Here is a 23,828-nt window from a genome sequence, read left to right as displayed (position 1 = left end):
ACTTGGATTCACACTAATAAATCCTTAGCTCAGTCCTGGTAGTGTGGCAAAGGGCAGTTAGGCTTTACTAGAGGAACGTGTTAAGCATTTCAGAGTACCAACATGGAGGATAAACAATTGACACAACTCAAAAGAAATACGACACCAATTTATAAACATAAAGCAGATTTTTATATAAATTTAGACACCAAAATGAAGTAAATCATGTAAGCGCGACCGTAGATATAGATTTTAGAAGCAATAATAAATCACTGTAAATCAATCCTGCAAAAGTTTAGCATTGCCGTTATTGGTAAAAAGTACTAGTGGCAATCAGTGACTTACAGGTCGGGTAGCGTGGATACCAAGGGTGGTAAAGGTGATGCGGGTCCCAGGGCCTAGTCATGACAGTCAGTTCGATTTTACCTGGCTCAAGAAGCCCGGGTGCAGAGTTCTCCTGGCTCTCTGTGGTGCTGAAGCAGAAGCCACAGGGGAGCTGGTTTTACCATTTACACGGTGCTGCTGAACAACCCGGTGCAAAAAATCAACAATGAGGCCACTGCCAATGCCGGATGAAGGTGTAGCGGTGTTCACTCAAGGTGTTGTGTTGGGTAAAGGTGATAGGTGCTGGACTGGCCACCATCTAGCCTTGGCAGCGGGAAGGTAAGCAAGAAGTTGTTTCAAGCACCGGAGGTCAGCGGGAAAATGGTAGCCACCTGAAACTTGCTGTAGGTCAGGATTACGTTGTCCACAATGCACTGGATCATCTACTTTTGGGCGATCCTCTGGAGTGCACGATGGTCTGTGGTTCTTTGGTTCCGGCACATTGTTTTTAACTGTGTTGTGGAGGGGACTGGTGCCACTATTACATGGGAGTCTGGAGTTGCCTTTGGCTCTCAAAGGGGTCCCTGCCTGGGGGAACTGGTCTTTGGTCTGAGACAAGTCGAAGTCATGCAGTTCCAGGAAGGTTGCCACAGGTGCAAATGATCACACCTTTGCTTTTTGCAGATCCTGCTGTCGCAGACACGGTCCTCTTCTTTGTCTTTTGTTGCAATTCAGATCAGAACTGAGTTTCTGGTGTCATGAGTAGCCATTAAATCCTACATTTAGGGGCGTTAGGGGTGTGGGTGCAAGTGGCCAATGGGCTACAAGCCTCAACGGCTTATCCGCCCCCGAGGTGACTACATCCGGGGAGGTTGTCACCTTTTCTACACTGAACCCTCTATTCTGTCGCTTTAAAAAATGGCAAAAACCTTCCTTAGCTGTACAGACCAGCTAGCACACGTAGAGGTGTAGCTAACCTTCTGGGGATGAACACCTCTCGACTACATCATTTTCCAGCATGCCCAGTGCAAATGTGCCTGGGGACAGGGGGAGGACTGTTTCATCCTCTGGGGGCAGTCTGGTTGCATATGACAGGCGGTTTAAGCTTCGAAGCTCACCTTGATGTGCCACTCCAAAAGCCATCCTGTCAGGGAAAGAGGTGTGACCTCCTTCTCGTCTAGGCCATTGTTTCTGACTCCTGGGAGAGTTCACATCTCATCGCAGGGTGTCAGATTCCTTTCTTGGCGGCAGCAGCTGCCAGCCAGAGAAAAGGAAAGGCTGGGGCAACAAGGTAGGCAACCTCTATGGTAGCCACCTGGGTGCATGCCACATCACCCTCGACATGAGCATTGTGTCAGGGGTGATGAGGCATGTTATTTGATGCCAGTCATGTGCCATAATGGAGCTGGCAACCTTGAGTTTGCCTGGGTGCCAACCCATGTTATCCTACAAACCGCTCATCATTTTAGTAGCCTTTAATAGAAAAGGCCACTATAGGGACATATAAGCTTGCACTTACATGTCCACACTTTTAATATAATGCACCATGCCTCCTGGGCTCAGGAGGCCTTCCTTGGGGGTGACTGGTTTATATTAAAAATAGTGCATTGACTTTGCCACACATGCTGAGGGTAAATTTGAGTTTGAGTAGTTTGCACTGCTCCTACAGTCTGCAATGGCAGGACTGCTGTCATCAGTTTATATGGGTCACTCTGGATAGCACAACAGTGCTTCAGGCCCTGGTGACCCCTTCAACACCCTTGCACTGGGTACCACTGGTACAATATACTAGGGACTTATAAAGGGGTTAAAATCCTTGCCGATTGGGGTTGCCAATTCACATGTATCAGTTTTATTACAATTGAAGCTGAAAGTGTGTGGGGGAGGGGTGACCATACAAAAAGGGCACTTTCCTACAATGTCCCTTAGCATAATTTCACTGTCACAAATATATTGTCATTGGCGTCTAGTTCCTTCTTTGCTAATTTTACTACATGGAAAATATTCCGTACCTGTGAAAATCAGATTGCAGCTTGTAGTGCTGTAGATTCTCATGTTTTGCACACTTTTGGCATCTGCTGTTGTTGTCAGACATTGCAAGTAGGTTTTCGTTAAAGTTAGGTAAAAGTTACTTACTTTCGATAATGCTCTTTCTGGTGGATACTCTATCCAAACGCAGATTCATAATTTTTGTAATATTCCCCTTGCACTAGACTGGATCTGACCGTTTTTTTTTTGTAAAGCAGTGCTCCTGTGCGCCTCTAGGGGGGTGTTGTGCGGCTTCACATTTACTTTGCTCAGCTCTGGAAGTGGCAGAGCCACATCTAGGCATCATCCCTGCTTGCCAGCATCAGTTTCTTGATTCATTCTTTACAGCCCTCTGACACAGAGCACCAAACAATCAGAGGTAACAGTGTGCAGATCTCTAATTCAGAATTTTTTTAGATGGTTGGTGTAGGAAAGTGCCCTTTTGACATGGTCACTCCCACTTGTTGACTGGTATATGATGTGATTTTGACCAGAAGTGCACTGGGTTCCTGCTAACTGGGTCCCCAGTTCCAGATCTCCTTCTCAAAAACTATGCAATTGTTTCCCCACAACGGGCAATAACTTTAGTGCCCTCTGCAAGTCTCTAGTAAATGGTACCAACTGTACCTAGGGCCTGAGGTACTATAGAGGGTCTGTAAGGGCGGCAGCATGAATTGTGCCCCCTAAGGGACCCTTCACCAAGCTCATGCAACTTGCCACTGCCGGTTGCATGTCTTGGTGCAGACAAAAAAGGAAAACACAACATGGCAAACATGTTTGCCATGCCTACAGCCACTGCATGCAGTAGGTAAGTAACCCCATACAGCAGGCCTCACACTCCTAATTGCAGGGTGCACTGTACTACATGTGAGGGCATAACTGCAGTTCCATTACAGCCAGCACAAGTGAACAGGGAAGCCATTTTAAGTACATGTGCAGGACACTGGTGAAAATGAGTTCCCCAGCTACATGATGGCTTCACTGAAAAGAAAGGATGTTTTGTATCAAACATCTCGTACTATTAAACCCACACTGCAGTTAAGGGTCCCAGGAGCAATGATCTCCCGGCAGAGTTTTCTCAACGGTGTGCTCCGCTACTGGAGAATCACCTCCTGGAGGTATATAATGAAGCATTGGAGGGGCAGTTTTTGCCTGCCTCCATGCAAGAGGCAGTGGTGATCAGGATACTAAAACCTGATAGAAACCCCCTGTTGCCTAGTTTTTACCGACTGATTTTGCTCCTCAATTTTGATGTAAAACTTCTGAGTGGGATATTGGAGGCCTGGCTTCTGCTGCATATGTCCCACCTGATCCACCCACACCAGACTGGGTTCATACTGAGGCATAACACTTCTCATGATTTGCGGCACCTGGCACAAGTTTGGCATGCCCCATGCCTTATGGTCGAGGATTGTGCTTTGGTAATGTTCGATACTGGGCAAGCCTTTGACGCGGTGGAGTGGTCATATATCTGGTTAGTCCTGCGGCAGCTTGGTGTGGGGACGGTGTTTCTCAAATGGGTCCAAATGCTGTACAAGAACCCCATCACTCTGATTCAGGCTAGAGGGATGGTGTTGGAAGAGTTTGCATTAGACCGGGGTACCCTACAGAGTTGCCCCTTATTGCCACTTATTTTTGCGGCGCCCATGGAGCCTCTGGCAGTGGCATTGAGAGGACGGATGGGTGGATAACCCTTGGGTACACTAACCATGTGGTTTCCTTACATGTCAATAGCACACTGGTACATATCCGTCAACCGGCACAATTGGTGCAGGTTCTCCTCACAAAGATGAAGAGATTTGGGGCAGTATCTGGTCTCCATATAAATATGGGAAAATCCAAACTGATTCCATTGGGGAGGTTGGCGATGGGGCCGAGGGATGACTTGCCGGTGGTGGGCAGCCCTGGGTCACTGAAGACACTAAATACTTAGGGATTCACTTGGCGCACATGCCTCCCTCCTACTTAGAGTGCAACATAGGATAAGTGGTGGAAGGTATACGTAGCTCCATACCATTTTGGAGGAATTTAACTCTGTCCCTTATGGGGCGAATAGCAATCACAAAAATGATGCCTTTATGCACTACAGCACTCACTGTATAAAGTCCCCAGGCAGTACTTGCAAATGCTAGATGGCCTACTGGTGGAGCTCCTATGGGGATCCAATCATAAGCAGATACGATTAGCAATGCTTCAACGAACATGAGGAATTGGAGGACTGGAGGTGCCCTTTCTGGAGCGCATAGCGGAATCCATGTAGGTGCTGAGGTGGAAAGAGGGCGGTTGCCTCACAATGGGAGACCTGTATGAAAATGGAAAATTTATAACGTGGGAGGCTGCAGAGACTGCCTTCAATTTGGGAACGGGGCGACTGTTACAGTACAGATATCTAGGGTTGCCTGAGAGATATGGCAGTCCTTCCACGAGGAACCTCCCCAGTACTAATGTACTAAGAGTGATGCTTTATATTAAACAGGGGCAGTATTTGATATCTCATCTCTATATGGTCCCCAAGATGACCTCTCTGGGTGACACTTCCGGTGCAGGTGCAGTGGGATGAGGTGGCGGGGGAGCCTTTCTCGAACAAGACTGGTCGAGAATCCACGAGGGGGTCTGGGAGGTGAGTTCTAATGCGCGATTTAAGCTAGTGCAATACAATATTGTACATCAGGTCTATCTCACTCTGCAGACATTATGCAAAATCTACCCGGACCGCTTGGGTGCGTGACACCGGTGCGGCGAGGCAGAGGTGTCCTACCTACATATGGTATGGACATGCCCAGTCCTAATTCAATATTGGGCTGCTATACTTGCACGAATGCAAAAGGCTACAGGATGGACAATCCCCAGGGAGATTCGATCAGTATTGTTGGGACTATTGCCTACCCCCAAAAATACGAAATTGAGTAGATGGCTTGCCTTTTTTGGAGTTACTGTTAGCGAAAAGACGTATTGTAATAGCTTGGCTAAGTCCTGCACCCCCAGAGATTGAGGTGTAGCTGCAGAACTTATGTGAGTAGGCGACCTCGGAGACGATCTGCATGAAACAAGCACAGAAGGACGAAAAACTCTAGGATGATATTCGGGCATGGGCGTCTATGCTAGCAGACCGGAGGGATTTGTGGGCCCACAGTTAACTGGAGGACTGATAAGGTGGGTGGCAAGGCTGTTTCTGGACAGTTGGCAGGCGGACACCCATGGACGAGGGGTTGGTGGCGATATCCTGAGACACCTGGAATCCCCACACGTCACACATTATTATGAGAGTGGGGAAACATGACAGAATGGGGAGGGTGGGGGGAGGTAATGGTGTTTACATGTCATAGACATCATTGTATAGCACTGTAGGGGAAGAGCCCACTCAAATGGTTGGCGTGTCTATACATGGCTCATATTTGTTGTTATGGAGGAGTGGGGGAACATGTGTCTTCCTGACATGTCTTCTGTTGGTAAAACTTGTCCTCATGATTCAAAATGTCAATAAAGTTTTGTCATACACCCCTGAAATACTACCAGTTACTGGTGGGTTGACTGACTGGTTTCCAGCAGCCTGCCACCAGGGACGAGTTGCTGATCCCCAAGGGTGAGGGCCTTGGATTTCCGGGAGCCATAAACCAAGCCTGCTCATCAGAAAATCAGCAAATCAGTCTTGACCCTGTGCCTCATGGGAACAGTCTAGCCTGAACTGCTAAGGCAGGTCCTCCCTGGACCTGAAACAATTATCCTAGGACCGGTTTCTGGGTTTCACCTCTCTTCAGCCAGGATAGCTTGATTCCAGTGGCACAGTGAGCCCAGGACCCACATCTGGGCATACCTGGCGCACTTAGGGCGAGAAAGCAGAAGACACACAATTGATGGACGGAATGCTGAGCAAATCAAAACATTCACCCCCAGTCAAGAGATCTGGGTTAAATGCTGGTTTCCAGTGCAGGGAGGACCTGGCTTGGCAGTTCGGGCTGGACTGTTCCCATGAGGCACAGGGTCAAGACTGATTTGCATATGGCTGGGTGCAAACTCTAATGGCATGGTGAGCAAAACAACGATAGATTTAGGCCCAGATCTCTGTACTGGGGTGAATGTATGACATTGTTCTGCATTCAGTCCATCAACTGTTGTTTTTGCATTTGTCACCCGAGTGGGACGGGTATGCCCAGACGTGGGTCCCATGCTCTCCATGCCACTGGAATCAAGCTATCCTGGCTGAAGAGGGGCGAGACCCCGAAACCGGTCCTAGGATGCCTGTTTCCAGTGCAGGGAGGACCTGGCTTGGCAGTTCGGGCTGGACTGTTCCCATGAGGTACAGGGTCAAGACTGATTTGCATATGGCTGGGTCCAAACTGGAATGGCATGGTTAACAAAAAAATGATGGATTTAGGCCCAGATCTCTGTACTGGGGTCAATGGATGAGATTGTTCTGCATTCTGTCCATCAACTGTTGTTTTTGCATTTGTCACTCCCTAAACTCATGCAGTTTACACCCCTCCCTTGCTAAACCACAGTATTTTTAAAAATTGGTGTGGATCTCCATATTGAGTCGTGTGCATCATTTATTGTCTATTGTGTGTATGTGTAGATGTCTAGCACTCCTTTGTGATAAGCCTAAGGCTGCTTCGACCACACTACGCCCTAGAAGAGCACCTTGGGATTGCGAGAGCAAATGTCTGTCCACTGGTAAGAGGGAATACCTGGACTCTTTGGACGGTATACTTCATTTTTGTATACCATATAAAAAGCCGGCTTCCTACAGTTGGAAAGAAATTTGGATTAACCTTGCTTGTTGAAGCTTGGAAAATCAGGCTCTACTGTGACAGAAGCGTAGAATAAATGTCCGGATCACCAAGAGTCAGTCTCCGTCACCTAGCCAAAGGTTGACTGGCGGGCATGAGCAGGGCTTAGACCACATAAACATAAAGACATCTGTAAGCGCTTTACTAAATCGCAACAATGGCTCACAGGACCCAAGCCCTCATGGAAGTCTTTCAGTTAATGCATCAGTCTTTGTGCCTCTACAATGGTCAACTGTAGTTTAAGGGCCTTTTCGACATTCCAAAACACCAAAGCAAAATGATGTACTTTCTACCACTGGTGACCCTCGTAGCAAGTCCAGCTCCATTTCAGGAGATGTGTGTAGCCCACTGGTATCTTGCAAGTCTGCATATAACGAAGCCTCAGTATAATGAGTGGGAAGGAACCTGCCCCCCCCCTCATCATCATCAGTGTCTTGAGTAGCATAGCGTGCTTATTGCAATCGATCTGTGCCAGAACAAAAAAATGCATGAATCCTCTGTTGGTACCAGCTTCAAGGAAGGGATACTGGATTGGAATCCAGTTGAATAACCACTGGTTGCACCTTTGTGAGTTCATATCGAGACATAGACCTGGATTGGTCAGATGTCAGAGCGGGGTCTGAGATCGGCCTTGGGATCAGGTCATCTAGCGGAGTAGATAGGAGGGAACTGGCACAGACCTTGGTGCTAGACAAGAAGTAGTCAGTGCCAGAGTCTTTGTGGGCCCAGTAACAAGCACTGCAGGAGCAGCCAGGGAAGATCCACCAATGGAAGTCTGCCTGAGACCTCTGCGGCTCATAAGGCATGAAGATGCACCTGAGGAAGCTGGAACCACACCAAAGATCTGGAGCATGGCCTGCAGTGGGGTTGAAAACAACCTGAGAAATTCACCAGGACCAACTGCTGTTTTGCTTCAGATGTAAGGGAGATTGGAATGCTTCCATCTGCATCTTGACACATTCTCGCTAGCTTTCAAATGGCCGGATGGAGGTCAAATCCCACTTGTCATTCTTATGTCTATTTATCACAGGAGTAGCATAGAGAGTGGGACTGCAACCTGGAGTGGGAGTGGAACCTATGCATTCACCAAAACCCTTTCTTGCACTCGTTGACAGAGTTTCACCTCCTGGTACCTGAAAGGCTAAGAGACCTGTCTAGAGCCCAAACACCACAAACACACCTTGTGGAGTTCTTGACCGGGAAACATCGTTTACAACGCGGGGATTACATCGCGATGCCATTACATCGCGGTTTTTACAACGCAAGTCGTTACAACGACTTGCGCTAGATGGCGCTCTAGGACAAGGAATAGTATAATTTACTATCCAACACCTTCCCTACTGTACGTAGACTGGAGTAGGAATAGTAAATTATACTACTCCTAAGTGCAGCGCCCTCCAACGCAAGTCGTTGTAACGACTTGCGTTGTCAGAACCGCGATGTGATGTACCGCGATATAAATGTATGCGTTGTAACGTCATACATCCTCTTAACCGGAAATCTGCTTATTAGAGCCTTGCCTTGTTTGAATCTTGAAGTTTTTGGTGGGGACATCATTCGCTAGCACACCATGTTGCAATTTTAAAGCCATCAGAAAACTGGAAAAGTAAGGAGCAGAGTTCTATATCCTCATTGAAGAGCATGAAAAGAAAGGAACTGATGTCAGTGTGTAGATCTGGCACTTATTTTCTGCTCTGCTCTATAATTTTCGGTGTGCTGTGGAGTCACTACAAAGCCACACAGTGCCACTTGTTGGCAAGCTGGAGCATTGCTGAAGAATTCTCTGTGTCCAGTCTGGTGACTAGGAATATTCTAAGGAGAGGAATCTGCAGTGAGACATATCCATCTGAAGAAAACCTTTACTTTGAAAATAAATAACTAGTAACTTCCACGCCCAACTACAGATGGAAGGAGTGTGCAAAGCATCTGATCTACAGCAGTACCTACTTTAACCATACCTTTATCTAAATATATACATGCCTCTTTTGGAGGTGAATGATTCTTTCCTTCCCTTCTTTTATTTCTTGACTTTACATGTTGGTGCTATGTTTTCACTTGTCAAACATTATCACCCAATTCCAGATGATTGTCTTCACCACAGTTTTGCTGGGGTATCTATTTTTTAACAATTTCCCTGATAAAACACTGACATTGAGTGGTATTGTATGTGAGTTGCAGAAGAAAATAGTGCATTATCCTCTCTGTGTAAATTGTGATTATGATTGGTTATCCATGATTAGCCTAATTGATTTATTGGTAAGTCCCTAGTAAAGTGCACTGTGTGCGCGCCCAGGGCCTGTAATCAAATGCTACTAGTGCTGGACTGTTTCCATGAGGAGCAGGGCCAAGACTGATTTGCATATGGCTGGGTCCAAACTGGGGTGGCATTGTGAGCAAAAGAATGATGGATTAAACCCAGATCTGTGACTGGGGGTGAGTGATTGAAATGTTTCAGCACTCCTCCCATCATCTTGTGTTTGCTACTAGTGGGCCTGCAGCACTGGTTCTGCCACCCACACAAGTAGGCTTTCAAATGTGTTTCAGACCTGCCACTGCAGTGTCTGCACACGCATTTTAACTGCCATGTCAAACCGGCAAGTACACCCACTTGCCAGGCCCTGACCTTCCTTTTTCCTACATTTAAGTCACCCCTACGGTAGGCCCAAGATACCCCCGCGGGTAGAGTGCAGTGTATGTTAACGGTAGGACATTTACTGGTGTGTGTTAAATGTCCCGATAATGACATACTGTGAATTTCATTTTTCACTATTGCAAGAACTGGCTCCCCCATAGGCTAACATTGAAGCGGCCTTGTAATATTCTATATGCATAACGTTTATTTGGGAAGAGCTAGTGATTTGGAGTTTAGACTCTCTGAACTCAGAATTTAATGACACACCTTTTAGTAAAGGTGGCTTTTAAACTGTGTGTTTGAAAATGCCACTTTTAGAAAGTGGGCATTTTCTTGGTTAACCATTCTGTGTACCTCTGCCTGTTTGTGTATTCACCATCTGGTTTTGGAGTGACAGGAGCTGGGGATGTGCATTCACTCTAGGCAGTCACAAGGAGGGTTGAGGTGTGTCCTGCATTTCCTGGGTAACTCATAGCCAGGTTGAATAGAACTTTCTGCATTTAGAGTGGTGGGAGGAGTTTGCACTGGCACCTGAATGGGGCTGTGTCTGCTCTGCACAATGCTATCTCCAAATCCTGTAGTGAAGCTAGACCAGGGAGAACAGAACTGGTTTTTAGTGAGATCAGAGTCCCTGGAAACAAAGACTACAAAGAGAAAATGGGGTTCACTTCTGGAATTAAGAGGACCCAGCCAAGAAGAAGAGCTGAAGAGCTTCCAGGAGGAGTACTGCCCCATTGCTGTGTGTTGCTTTGTAGGTTTGGCTTGCAGTTGCTGCTTCTGTCTGTGGGCAGAGGAAAGGACTGAAAATGTTGCCCTGCTGAGGTATCCTGCTTAAAGAAGATCTCCAAAGGCTTGATGCAGAGCTTGCCTCCTTTTCTGAAGTCTCAGGGACACAAAGACGTCACCTGCATCATCCTTGACCTCCACTGCTGGGAGTTCTGACCTGCCTTGCACTGCCAGCTCAAATTCGGGGCCTTGGAGGTTGTTACTGCTGCAAAGAATTAAAGAAATCTGAAAATTGATGCATCGCCCTTCCAGCGCCTGTTTTTCCGATGCAGCATCGCCGTGTGGGAAGAATGTCCACGCACCACCACCGTGCGGCCGAGGAATCAACCCAGCGCCTGACAGCAGCTGAAAAATCCACCGCACGTGGAGTCCAGTGCACCGAAGTTCGAGATCACTGCACCGACTCAGACGCAGGCCCTGCTGTGTGGCTGCAAGAATCGATGCATAGTGGGATCGCGGCTGAAGAAATCGACACAGCGCCTGTTTTGCTGCCTCCACATCGATCTCCAGCTAATCCAGATATCCACACATCGCACCTGTGCAGTATGTTTTCTGACACAGCACCCGCAGACTAGAACCGCATGGATTTTGACACATCACTTCCCCATACAGTCCGGATTCGACGCAACATTCTCCTGCGTGGCAGAAGAACTGACGCACCACCTCCCCAAGGGCTCAGGAACGGACGCATTGCTGTGTTTACTGATGCTTCTCAACTCTGCACCTGTTTTGTCTTGTGGATTTTGACACATTTTAGGTACTTGTAAAGAAGTCCTGCATCCATAGATTTCTATGGACAGAAGTGCTTGAAACCTTTTAAAAGTCATATTTTAAAGTGTACATGTTTGATTTAGATAAAAAATATTTTTTTTTCTAAACTGGTATGGTGCTCATCTAGTGTTTTCATTGTGTTACTGTGTGTTTGGGTAAAAATACTTTACATATTGCCTTTGGGATAAGTCTGGCTGCTCGTGCCAAGCTACCAAGGGGGAGAGCAGGGGTTTTCTAGAGTGTGTAACTCACTTATCATGACTAGAAGCAAGGGTCCCTACTTGGGCAGGGTGCAAGCCACTGCCAACTAAAGACCCCCATTTCTAACAGGTAACTATAAATTACACTAGAAAGAAGCAATGATAGCACCCTGCTTTTGCAAAAAAAAAGAATGCAGTAAGTCCTGTCTATGAACGTGGGAATGTTTTGAACCTAGATAAGCTCCTAACCCAGATAATGGTATTTAAAATGCATATGTATATGGGGATATATATAGCATGAGTATAGCTACAAAGAAACATGGGTAGGGTTAATAGAAGTGTAAGGAGGGTGAGGGAAGGGCAAGTAACAGGTGTGGAAATGGAAGAAGGTATCAATTTACCTGGGATCTATCATTTGGAAGGGTTAGATGTGGATACGGTGTTGCCTGAAGAGGAGTGCCTTCAGATTCCACCTTAAGTGAAAAGGTCAGGATACTTGCTGGATCTCGTGGGGGAATTGAGGGGGGTTATCAGATCCTTGGAGCACAGTAGGAGAAGTTCTGCCATCTTTTCATTTTCTCTCGGCATTAATTGTCCAGCAATTTCTGGCGTAAGTGCAGCGCCTGTCTTTTTCTGAGAGAAATACCTTTACTTTGCTGTATATATCTATGTTCTGAAACCGGCAGTGGTGTTGATGTGGAAACCTTTATGGTTTGGTGTTGTTGAAAAGTCACTAGGGGGAAGCCCTTGAGGCTCATCACTGATAACCATGCATGCAGACATTCCTGCTGTTTGTTGCTGGTGAGGAGCAAAAATCCATCATCAGGGTTTTAATAATCAGATCCATTTTTGAGATCCAGGATAGCATTGTGGCAAGACTGTCCTTAAGTCAGGTGACTAATTTTCTGAGACAATTTTTAGGTATGAACTGGATATCAACAGGGTACTCGTGGACCTTAGTAACCTTGTACGCTATGAGTACTCCTGATGCAGAGGTCAAAAAAAGAGAAAAGGACTCACAGAAAGTCCTTCAGTGTGCTTTCAGGTGAACTCTGATTACTTTCCAAAATCTATTATATTTTTAATAATTTCCAATATTTAAGAATCTGAGTGTACCTCGCTGTAGTGGAAGAAAAGAGGGATTTATAGGTCCATCCTTGTTGCTCTAAGACACTAACTTGCTGGTGCTCCACAACACTTGATATAGTTTGGTGTATATGAGGATTTCCCAAAGTTATACGCTTAGGCAATGTCACCCGACCAGGCTGGCTCTATCTGTACCAGGAGTAAGAGTTAGACTGATTTATGGCCTTAGGGTTTTAGTAAGCACTGCACATCAAGGTTATACCCACTCAGATAATTTTTCCATTGGATGGGGGTCCTGTGGGGGGGGGGGGAGGGGGAGGAGGGGTTCCAAGACATTTGGGTATTCCTAAGTCTTGAATCAAAGACTGCATTCTAGGCCAGTGGAAGTAGGCCTCTTCCTAGAGCTGAATGTTTGTTGAACCCTTTTTAAAACCTTGAATATAGGGGCACGATTATGCATCTAACTGATGGAAGCCAAGTTTGAGCTGTGTGCTTAGATTGCAAGTTTTACATGTGTGGCTTTCCTTGTGTGTTTAGGTGGCATCTGTGAAAGAGTTAGGAGGGAGGAGTGGTATGGGAGAATATGTGGTTGGTGTCAAGGTGAATGTAACTGGATGGGGTAATCATGTTAACATAAGTGAAGGATGTTCTGGGTTTATTGGGGTGATGTACTTTGGTGTTGGGTTGGGCATGCAAGACACATGATTCCTCACCATGGTGTTCAGGTGCAGAGGTTGTGGCTCACGACACTTTCGTAGTACTAACAGGCCCAATCAAGGGAGGGTCTAAACATGCAGCTGCACGTTTCGATATATGTTAATTAGTTGTACACTTTTCTCTCTGGTTTCCTCAATGCACACTTTGGCCTATAAAATGTCACTGGTTTTAATAATCCTGGAAACATCACTTGACCTGCAAAGCTTTCATTGTATTATTTTAAAAGTATCTGCAGTGTTCCACGTGGTTGAGAAAAGGACTCCTTCAAAATGCCTATTCTGCCCATCACTAGAAGTCTAAGTCCTGAAATGTGTGTATTTCTGATTGATTGTGTGATAATTTCAAACCACACGGATCAGATTTTACACAAATTTAATGTGGAGATCCTCAGTGATCGGGCCTTTCGCTATTATTTAATATCTACATACGCTCACTGATTACATTCTTTCAAATGGCAGCATGTGCCTATGCTGCTGCTACTCAAATGATCATTATGCACTAGTTTTATCAATCTAGGCAGTAAACAGCTGCACATCATACAAATGGCTCAAATGTAATTGTTTCAATTTGGGAACTTTGACAATAGAAGGCAACCCGATCTGTTGGGTCTAGAACAACGGGCACAGAATCTAGGCTAAGTTCATCAGGTTAGGTACTTCAAGTTTATATTTGATTTAAAAAAAAACTTATGGCACCCCAAACCTCAGTGTGAGTCAAGCCTGCAGTCTCTAGTAATATTTTCAAGTACCATTAACTTACACTGTGTACTTGTACTAACAGGGAGTGGACCTGTTTCACTCTACTGGTCACTTAATGATATAATAAGTTTGTGCTAGAGAATGTCAATTTGTGCCACTCTAAACTTCTACTATGTTGGAGACATATTTGCCCTCTGCCACAGTGTGTTAAACCTCTGGCCACTCTCCCACTTCTTAAAAGCATGTTTCTCATTCTGCAATGAGTGCTTTAGTGTTAATATGTAATGTGAAATATGAATATTAGCAACCTGTCCACTGGGCTGAGATGCAAAAGACACTGTATATTAATGGGGTAGGTGGGTTTTGAGAAGATGCAAGGTTGTGTACATTAAGTGAGGATTTACATATTTGAATTACACTATCACATTACAGTTCACAAGTTTACATTTACATTATATAACATTACACATATTTACAGTTTGTTAGACACATGGTGATTATGCGATTAGCTCAGTTTTACGTGATTTCAGTCAACTGCTGAATCTGGTATTAGGACACAGGAAGAAAATAAATGTAGATTAGAACATCAGAATTTCCAAGATCGGATGCCCAGCAACTAGACCACATTTCCTTTCTACCAGGCCACTAGATTTAAAGTATATGACATAACAGCATACTGCCCATATTGTGAAAGTAGATGCAGGTGATCAAAGCTATTTATCGCCAGGGGCTACCTGCTGATGTAGAATTCTCCATAAGCCCCGAATGCTATAAGTCAGCGTCGTAATTGGCTAGGGGAATCTGAGCGCCTGGGTACTTCCTGTTCTGTCGGTGGTTGGGGACAAGGTAAGTCTTTATTTTTACAAATCTCCCCCCGCTCCCTCGCCACTGCTCCTAACCAGCCGCCACTGAAAACCATACCCATCTGTCGAGCGCTCTTTCTCTACCTATCTCTATATCTCCATACCACAGCTATTTCTCTATCTTATTTCTATATCTAAATCACTTTTACCTCTATTTTACCACTTTTGCTATACAGGTATCTCTTTACCATTCCATTATTCTCCTCTCCTGCGTCTCCACTAATTTCTCTTACTCCACAGAGTGGAAGGTTACTGTCTAGGCAGGGAAGAGCAGAAATAGAAAGAGGAAGGAGTGACGAGGGAGAAGTGAATGAAAGAATATCGTCAGATTTCACCTAAATAAATAGTGAGAATCACCGGAGCACTGCTTTGATTTTCATGGTTGCAGTGAGAATATCAATTGTGAACGGGGATTTATGTGTGAATACAAATATCAGTAAACTAAAGCTACAAATTTCAAGCACTAAGTGCAAGTCTTATTCTAATAATATTCACTAGTCAAGTAAACATCCACCAAATTACCATCATCACTTTTTTCTGGCTATACTATAAAGCGCCTAGTTAGATACTAAATTTCACATAAAATTTCAGACATCACCAATTTGGGCACCCAAGACACTTTGAGATATGTTGTCGTACTAGTTGCATTTTGAATTTCATTTTTTTAGTTTAATTAAATGGGTTGGTTTTTTTTAGATTAAAAGTTCCAAACTTAAGAGCTTAATACCTATTTTGAAAAACCAATGTATCCTCCTTTTCTTTTTTTCTTTATCATGAGACAATGTACTTTTGTAGAATTCAGCTTACCTTTTCTCGGAATTGGCTGTTTTCTTCTGCGGCGGAAGTGAGTAGAGTCAGGGCCTGGTTGACGCCACTATTACTGTCGTCCAGCAGTAAAGCCAAGGCTCTTAGAATCTCCTGCCGGGGAGGCAGGCGGCATGTGGCAGATAGCTCGGCAATATTCCGAAGATGAGCTTCATCTCTTGATGACTGGAGAATCTGAACCATGAATGCTGGAGATGCCAGAAAAGATCACAAAAACAATAAAGAACATCAAGGGTCTGAAAGATCACAAAAATGATGAAGAACATCAAAGTTCCACTCTCCTGTTAACTCAACCCCACTATGCTCTCTACTCCCCAGTGCCCTTTTTACCATCCTTGCAGGTGACCTGGCTGAAAAGGATTTTCAAAACCGTTTTGAGGCTATGCATGAACGTATATATCCATATGTAAACCCTATTGTTCAAACTAACACATAGAACAACTATTTGTTAACAGGAAGGGAGAAGGGTACAATTTTGCAGTTAATCCATTGTTATTTGAAATTCCGTAAAATATTAATTTTATGGCCAACACGTGTTTCACGACCACAGATCGATTCTAAGGGATGGTTTGCATGTGCAGGGGAAGTTTTGTGGAGTTGGCACCAAGCCCGTTATTTTCCATCAATATAAAAGTGGTGCTATATACAATTAAAGAAGACTACCCTGAACATTGTTGGACTGTCTGAACTTGAGCAAGGGCTTACAAGTGATTGAATACAGAATAATGTTGTGTCCCTAAAGAAGGCAAGTCCTATCGTGAACAATGTGTCGGCCAGATAATGTATACATCATGAGGATAGTAAAGAACAATGGATTCATTGCAAAACTGTTTCCTTCTCCTTTCTAGTTGACTTATATGAATTGATGCTTATTCTTTGGCCAGGCTGGAATGAACTGAGGACGGAGAACACCGTCGTCAGAGTGTGGTCGCCTATTTGTAGTCTAGTAATAGTTATTTGTTGCTTAGCTTTTGGAGGAGAAACATTACATTTATTTAAAGGGGCCATCCAGAACAGAAAGAAACCTGTTCTCTTTCCTAGCACTGCATTGCTAACAATCACCAACAATAGACAGTCTAAAGGGTTGCTCTGTTTAATGATGTCAGCCTGGGTTTTAAGAAGTACTGTGACACCATTCACTGGATGCTCCCTTTATAGCTATACATAGGAGCAAAAGATGTGACAAAGGCTGCATGATCTCAGTGGCAGAGTGGGTGACATTAAGCAAGATAATTTCTCTGTTACACATGCGGTACACTATCAGACGCAAACTGTCGAAGAAGCATTTAAGTTTCCAGAAGATCGATTCAGAGGAGGCAACGGCTGTTGGAGAGCAGCACTGATATTCAGCAGTTCTTCATGGGCTGATATGAGGTGCAAACCTCTTGCCTCACTAAGTGGGACTCATGTGTCGAATGACCCTGCTTCTGCCAACCAGGCCTAGGATCCAGAAATTGCTTTAAAGGTCCTTTTGCAGTTGGAGGAGACATCAATAACCACTCAACACTACCCAACCGCTAGGCCCGGTCATAATCATGCTGCACCCCTTGCTTCAAGGAAAACTTTTAACAATTGTTCTTTCAAATGTAATAACATTTTACTTCATAATGTGCCCTTTTCCTCAAAAAATTCTCAGGTGGAAGATTACCCAAGAGTATTATTTCATGTGATGCCAATTTGTTTTAAAGATTACTGTCAGCGAGCTTGCATTGCACTTACTGATTGGATGTCACTGAAAGAGCGTGGTAACGTACCTTCTTTTGCTAGTTGGATCAAATGGGCATGTAGGTCGCTAACATTGTGACTGGCGAAGTAACTGTGATACTGGAACACTGTGACGATCTCGGAGTTAAGACTAGAGAACAAGGGCAGCTCCAAACGATCAAGAACAGAGATCAAGAGGGTTCGGAGGGCTGGACACAAGGAAGAAAATACATAATAACTTTGGTGCAACTATGCATTACCTAAGCAAAGCTACATGATGAAGTCTTGGCCTGTGCAGTGTTAGGTATAATCTTTGCATATGCCCATTAGACATAGTTTCCCTGTACAACATATTACTCTCTCATGAAAGTCCTATGAGGCCATTTCCATACCCCTCTAAACCCCGTCATTCCACAAGGAATAATGAGGCTGGTAGCTGCCTTAAGGTTCCACCAGGTAAGGGAATCTAAGAGTGCCATTCTACAGCTGGAAACCCCAAATATGTTGCTCTAGCTGGGGGAGAGAGGCAAGGCTTAAATGCATGCGAAAATGCAGTGGTATGTCTCGCATACAGAAAGCTTTGACTCACAGTTTCCGAAAGACCTATTGTGTAAATCACCAATACTTTCAATTGTCTTTGCTTTGGTACACTGCTCATTGGTTGGTTCTCCGGTCATTCTCATGTGCATGCTTCTTATTAAATGACTTTCCGTCATCCTCTTATGTTTGTTCCTCAGCCGGAGCCTAACATGGCTTCTTTACAAATCCTTTTGACTGGATGACTTGTATTTTTCTACTGCTTACATTCAGCACTCCATTCAGCACCCCATGCAGAGCATATGCTTTCTTGATCTCCCACCTTCTACCCTGTGTGCTGCTCCCACCTCCCGCCGTGCACTCTGTGTTATTCTCCCACACCTCCAGCTCATCTGCATATGTGGCAACTAATGAACATGAACACGTCATGATGCCAGGGCCGGATCTGGTGCTATTTTTGACCATGCTGTCCATCAAATATTGTTCTTTGCTTTTGCTGATGCTGTACAGCATGGGCAACATGCACTCACAAAGCCAAAAGGTTGGTTAACATCTTTCAAAAGCAGGACTTAATGGCTTTGCCAATGCCTGTTGTCTATGGAGCAATTAATCGTTCCAGTCACTGCTTTAGAAAAGGGTTGGAAATCCACATGTAAATATTGTATACTGGCATTGAGCAGAGTCAGCCAAAATTCCCTGCCTTATCACTCAAACCATCCACTCTAGTTACCCGAGTATGTTTTATCATCGCAGCTGCATCAAACCAGTGCGGACTGCGTAGAATCTGTTACCACCATTGGGCACTGCGTGCTGCCATCTCACAGTTGCCTGCTCGACGCTATATACAGCTACATAAATAAATAAGTACGTGAAGGACAGCTTATCTTTCTATGCGATAGATTAACAGCTGTTTTTTCTGTACCTGTCTCTGCAAGTCCTGGGCACTCCTCATTTACAGCTCTTGAAAAACCGACATCCAGCTGCTTCATCATCTTCTCAGCAGAGGTGTGAAACAAGCTGGCAGGGCTCACACATTTCATCCAGAAGGACAGCAGGGCAGGCATTCTGTGAAAATCAGGGATAGCTGGGGACAATAAAAACAAACAGGAACAAGAACGGCATTAGATGGGGTTTGTGTGACTAGATGCATTTGCAAGCAAATAACTATCCAGTCTGTGATTAGTAACAGAGCAGACAACATGCCTCACTGAGTTAATCCCTCACTGCTGACAATCTATTGATTCGCGAGAAACAAGTTCATTTCCTGGCAACGCCATATCAGTCTTCCATTCTTCCGAGGTTGGTAAAATGATCATTCCTAAATTGGGCGATATTAACACCTGTCATTTACAGCTCTTAAAATACAGAAGTGTGGTGTGAAGTGCCGGTGTATAAAACAAGCGGTTATTATAGCATTACACAACATCAGTCATTTGCTACTCACTGTGCAAAACGTGCGTGGCACAATCATGATACTGCACAGTCAGCATTTCATTTCATTAAACCTTTATATTTGTTCCATAAACCATAAAAGGAACAATAAAACATGAAATATTTCATTAAACACCGGATTTAAAATGTATTCATTGCTAAATAACTGTCATATAATATAGTTACAACATAAAATGTGTTAAGAGACAATATTCGATATCAAAAATAATCAGGAATTCTCTGAGACCCCCTCACTTCAAAGCCTTCATCCTGATGGCCATTTAGAGAGAATAAGTAGCCAGAAACAGACTAAACAATACAATTGTGCGTGTTGTTCCTACACAACCTTAGGGCTGTATGGCGATCAGTAATTCCCAGCCATCGGCAAAGAGGGATGATCCAACGAGCACGTTGTTTGAAATTTGAAGAAAGTTTTTGGGGAAAAGGCTTTGGAGTGGTCGTGTCGTTTAGCAGCACCTCTGGTGATCAGGCAGTGTACCAGCAACCACAATTGTTCTTTGATTGAGATATATATATTATATAATGTATATGTGAGGTCCATCACATAGGTTCTTACCATTATAACTGAATAACTGGATCGCATCATGAGGTAGAGACATGCACCATGTTTTAGAGGTAAAAATAAGCCTGCATGTTTTACCTTTTTTGTAATAATTTTTTAGCGTACAAAAGGCTTCTCCAACGAGTAGCCTGTGAGCTACAGGTAGCTCTTCAGCTACCTGTCAGTAGCTCTACTGGTGGCATCCCAGCCTTCTAAATTGGAACATTTTGCTTAGTTAAATTAACAAATGTATGAGTAAATTGCGTATTCCAAGGTGAATATATGTGTAGTGTCAGAAGTCAAACTAATGTTTGGAGAAAAACGGCAGAATTTCCAAAATATATTTAAAGGTGATTTTTGAGTAATACATCTTGTGCAGAGACTTATCACTAATAAGATTATTTTTTTGTCAAGTGCATTGCAACTGGCATGTATTACCTATGTAAAGCCATTCCAAATTGACAGAGCCTTTTTAGGTCTCGGCTGCGAAAGGCTGCGCTTGCGCAGTCTCGCTCCGAGATTTAATGAGTTTGAGTGACTTTGAGAAGAGGGGCTTGCACCCGCCCCTCTTCTCTCCTGTTCTCCATTGGCTGGCCTCGTAAATGCTGGCCAGCCACTGGAGAAGAGGTCAGTCACTCCGATTAGGCCCCGTCCTTTTCGGATCGGGGGGCGTGTTTTTTAAAGAAAGTCTCATTCACTCCTCCAGCCAATGGCTGGAGGAGAGAAAAGACAAACACGCCCCCAAATCCGAATAGGACACTGCGTTTCTCCGAGGCATTTCTTCTTGACCTCGGAGAAAGGCAGTGGTGTGTTGTTTAGGCCCATGGCAGTTTTCGGGTTACTCTTCTGTTGCGAAACCTACATCCCGGTAGAAACCCAGAATTTCACTGCCTAAATATCTGCGTATTTTCTGTTTAATTATATTATGCCCCTGGGGATCGGCTGGGATTGGAGAGATGGTCGTAATCGGCCTAGTCGGATGTTTTCTACCCTAGCATCATCACGGAGTTGTGGTGTTTGCTTCCTCCTGCTCTAAAGCTCGCCTTGTGTCATCCACACTTGTGAAAACGGGAAGAGGAGTAAACACATGATCTCATCCAGAGCCTGGATCTGCAACAGATGTCGCGAACATTACCACTTCCTGCAGGGCTGGGTCTGCCTATCATGGCTAGCTCCCGCCCCTTCATGGGCACAGGCGGTTCCTCGGAGGCAAGTACGTGTGGCGAGCTCGTGTGGGGCTGTGCGTGGGCGGAGGGGGGTGCCTCGTAGGATTTTGTTGTTGTAAAAAATGACTCCCAGCTATGTGTGGATGTGATATTTGTACAGCGCGTACATAGGCCAAAGGCAGGACGCAGCAGTAAACAAGCAGTTAAAGGGCTGGGTGCGGCCTGGAAGCGGAAGTGACTTTTACTGCGTCGTGGTGTAGTGTTTTTCATTTTCAGAAAGGCTGCTCGTGACTGAACATGTTGATGAGTCACGAACATTACCACTTCCTGCAGGGATGGGGTCTGCCTATCATGCTAGCTCCCGCCCCTTCATGGGCACAGGCGGTTCCTCTGAGGCAAGTACGTGTGGCGAGCTCGTGTGGGGCTGTGCGTGGGCGGAGGGGGGTGCCTCGTAGGATTTTGTTGTTGTAAATAATGACTCCCAGCTATGTGTGGATGTGATATTTGTACAGCGCGTACATAGGCCAAAGGCAGGACGCAGCAGTAAACGAGCAGTTAAGCTGTAAGTCTGTAAAAAAATAATCACGGAGGCGGCGGCTTGTATACGTTTGGGTATTCAAGATGAAGACGGTAAACTTCAGCCAGCGGGGCATGGGAGGACAGAGGAGCAGTGGGGCCAGGGATGTGCCTAGAGGCGGGGGAAGGATCTGTAATATGACTGTGGTGTGCCCTTCACACCGGTGTTGTCATTCCTGGTGTGGGGTTAATAACACCCCCCTGCGTCCTGATTTACGGTGCCGCCTCCCCTGTTAATCTCTGCCTCATGTCCGGAGCAGGGCGCGGATCCCTCCAGAGAGCCGGGAACAGCTTCTTGGCTTGTGTTCGCTGTGGGCCGCTTTGAAAATGATCTTGCTGGGTTGATGCGGAGGTCAGTGAAACAGCTGCACGAATAAACTGGACTCGGTGCACTAAAAGGGTCATCGTGATTATTGCTTTTTTGCATTTTTATGTTTTGCATTTCTCCACTGTCACGCGCCTGTTCTGGAAATGTCTACCTCAATGTTTCCTGGGTGATGTAAGAAACCTTTTTTTGCGCGGTTCCTCGGTCTAACTTCCTCTCACGGCCCCTCTGTGCCTCGTCCTAAACACACAAAAAAATCTTTTGGAAATGTATGTATTAATGGCGTTCAGCGTTTCTACAAAGAGGGGTAAAAACATGCCAACGCAGGGCTTTAAGTGGGCCTGGTCTCGGACCTGGAAGTATTTATAAACGGACATTGAAATGGGTCAATTTCGGGGACTGTATTCATATCCTTAACTTTACAGGCAAAAAATCAGATCGATTTCTGAACAACTAGTGTAAATAAGTTAGGGTAATGCAAGACATCGCTGTTTATATTTCGCATGCCTTACATATCTTCTTTCCCCCAAGAGCTTTACTTCCAGGATGTGTAAAGGTAGTTTTTTCAGGCAGCGTATTACTCTTGTATAGTGCCTGCTTTGAATTGAGTCGCATCTAGGTGAAGATAGGTCCCATATTTGAGTTAAGGGTGAAGGCAGCGCGAGTTTCTCAGTGTCTGTCAGTCGGCCAAAAGGTGTTCATAACACATTGGCATCCAGTCCTTGGCCTCTCTGTAGAGCGCACAGAGCAGTGATCACATATGCCAGTTGCACTTGCGATTCTGTGTAAATGTGTGTGCTGCAGAGTCGCTCTCATTCAGAAGTGTAGAGGCCGAGCCAAGTAGGTGATTTGGTCTGGGGAGTTCATTGATGGAAATAATAGGGGAGCCTCGTGGGACCCTGAAGGCAAAACGGTGAATAAAAAGTAAGAGGAGGCAGTGCAGCAGCCTGAAAGCAGGGATGCAGACCATAAATGTTTCCATTTTAAGGCAGAGTTCGATAGCTGCATCCGAGAGCCCGAATGTCAGACGAGAGCAGTGCAAGGTATTACGCACTTACTACCTCATGCATGATCAAGGCAACAAGAGAGGACGCCCAAAACATAATGGAGATTGTGAAGTCAAGTTCTAATAGTGCACTAGTTAAAAGGGTCATACAACATAAGGGGTGTGGGGGGGTATCTTTATCATGCCCTGTAGCACTGTTAATCACCAGCAGCATGGATTCCAGATTTTGTGTGCTTGGCTGTAGAGACCTACTGTGACATCACTCATTGGGTGGCCCTTTAAATCTGCCTTTCAGAGATAGGTGGATTATTGACAAGGGGTTGGAACATGTCATCAGTTACTTCGGCAACAGGATCTTCAACAGTCGCTTCAACCCCAAGAATCCTCATGTTGCTGGCAGTGTTGCCTGAAGACCACTCTGTGGGTCTTTGTTATCCTCTAGATGCTGCTAAATGTAATTAAATGCTTCTTTTTAGCCTTAGAAACCTCAGGCCAGAACTGTGGGATTGGTTAAAAATCTTTTGCTGGTCATTGTTTTATGACACTTATGTTTCTGTAAATAGTCACTTGCACTTTATAGTGAGATCTATATTGAGGTTCATTTGTTTTGAGTATTATTTAATCAAGAAATATTCAGATTACAAAGCCTGCTGTGCCGATGTTATACAGTCGCGGAAAACCACATAATGTAAATAGGTCAGTGGGCTACTGCGTGTGTGTGTGTGGGGGGGGGGGGGGTTGCTCTGTGAGTGGCTCTGTGTGTGTGGGTGGCTCTGTGTGTGGGTGGCTTTGTGTGTGGCTCTGTGTGTGTGGGTGGATTTGTGT

General features: G+C 45.0%; 1 protein-coding gene across 9 annotated transcripts in view; it reads right to left on the bottom strand.

Annotated features, from left to right (window-relative positions):
• Window positions 1-23,828, bottom strand: part of RIPOR2 (RHO family interacting cell polarization regulator 2) — a 497,105-nt gene that overhangs the window by 52,576 nt on the left and 420,701 nt on the right. For all 9 annotated transcript variants that reach the window (XM_085605987.1, XM_085605982.1, XM_085605983.1 and 6 more), the window contains 3 exons: window positions 18,860-19,021; window positions 17,451-17,609; window positions 15,679-15,884 (listed from right to left, as the gene is read on the bottom strand). In XM_085605987.1, the coding sequence (XP_085462113.1) occupies window positions 15,679-15,884; window positions 17,451-17,609; window positions 18,860-19,021 (527 nt within the window). The remainder of the gene's footprint in view (window positions 1-15,678; window positions 15,885-17,450; window positions 17,610-18,859; window positions 19,022-23,828) is intronic.

The sequence above is a fragment of the Triturus cristatus genome, chromosome 5_1 (assembly GCF_964204655.1).
Source record: "Triturus cristatus chromosome 5_1, aTriCri1.1, whole genome shotgun sequence".
Classification (NCBI taxonomy): domain Eukaryota; kingdom Metazoa; phylum Chordata; class Amphibia; order Caudata; family Salamandridae; genus Triturus; species Triturus cristatus.
Note: the sequence above shows the minus strand (reverse complement) of the source record. Positions and strands in the feature narration are given on the sequence as shown.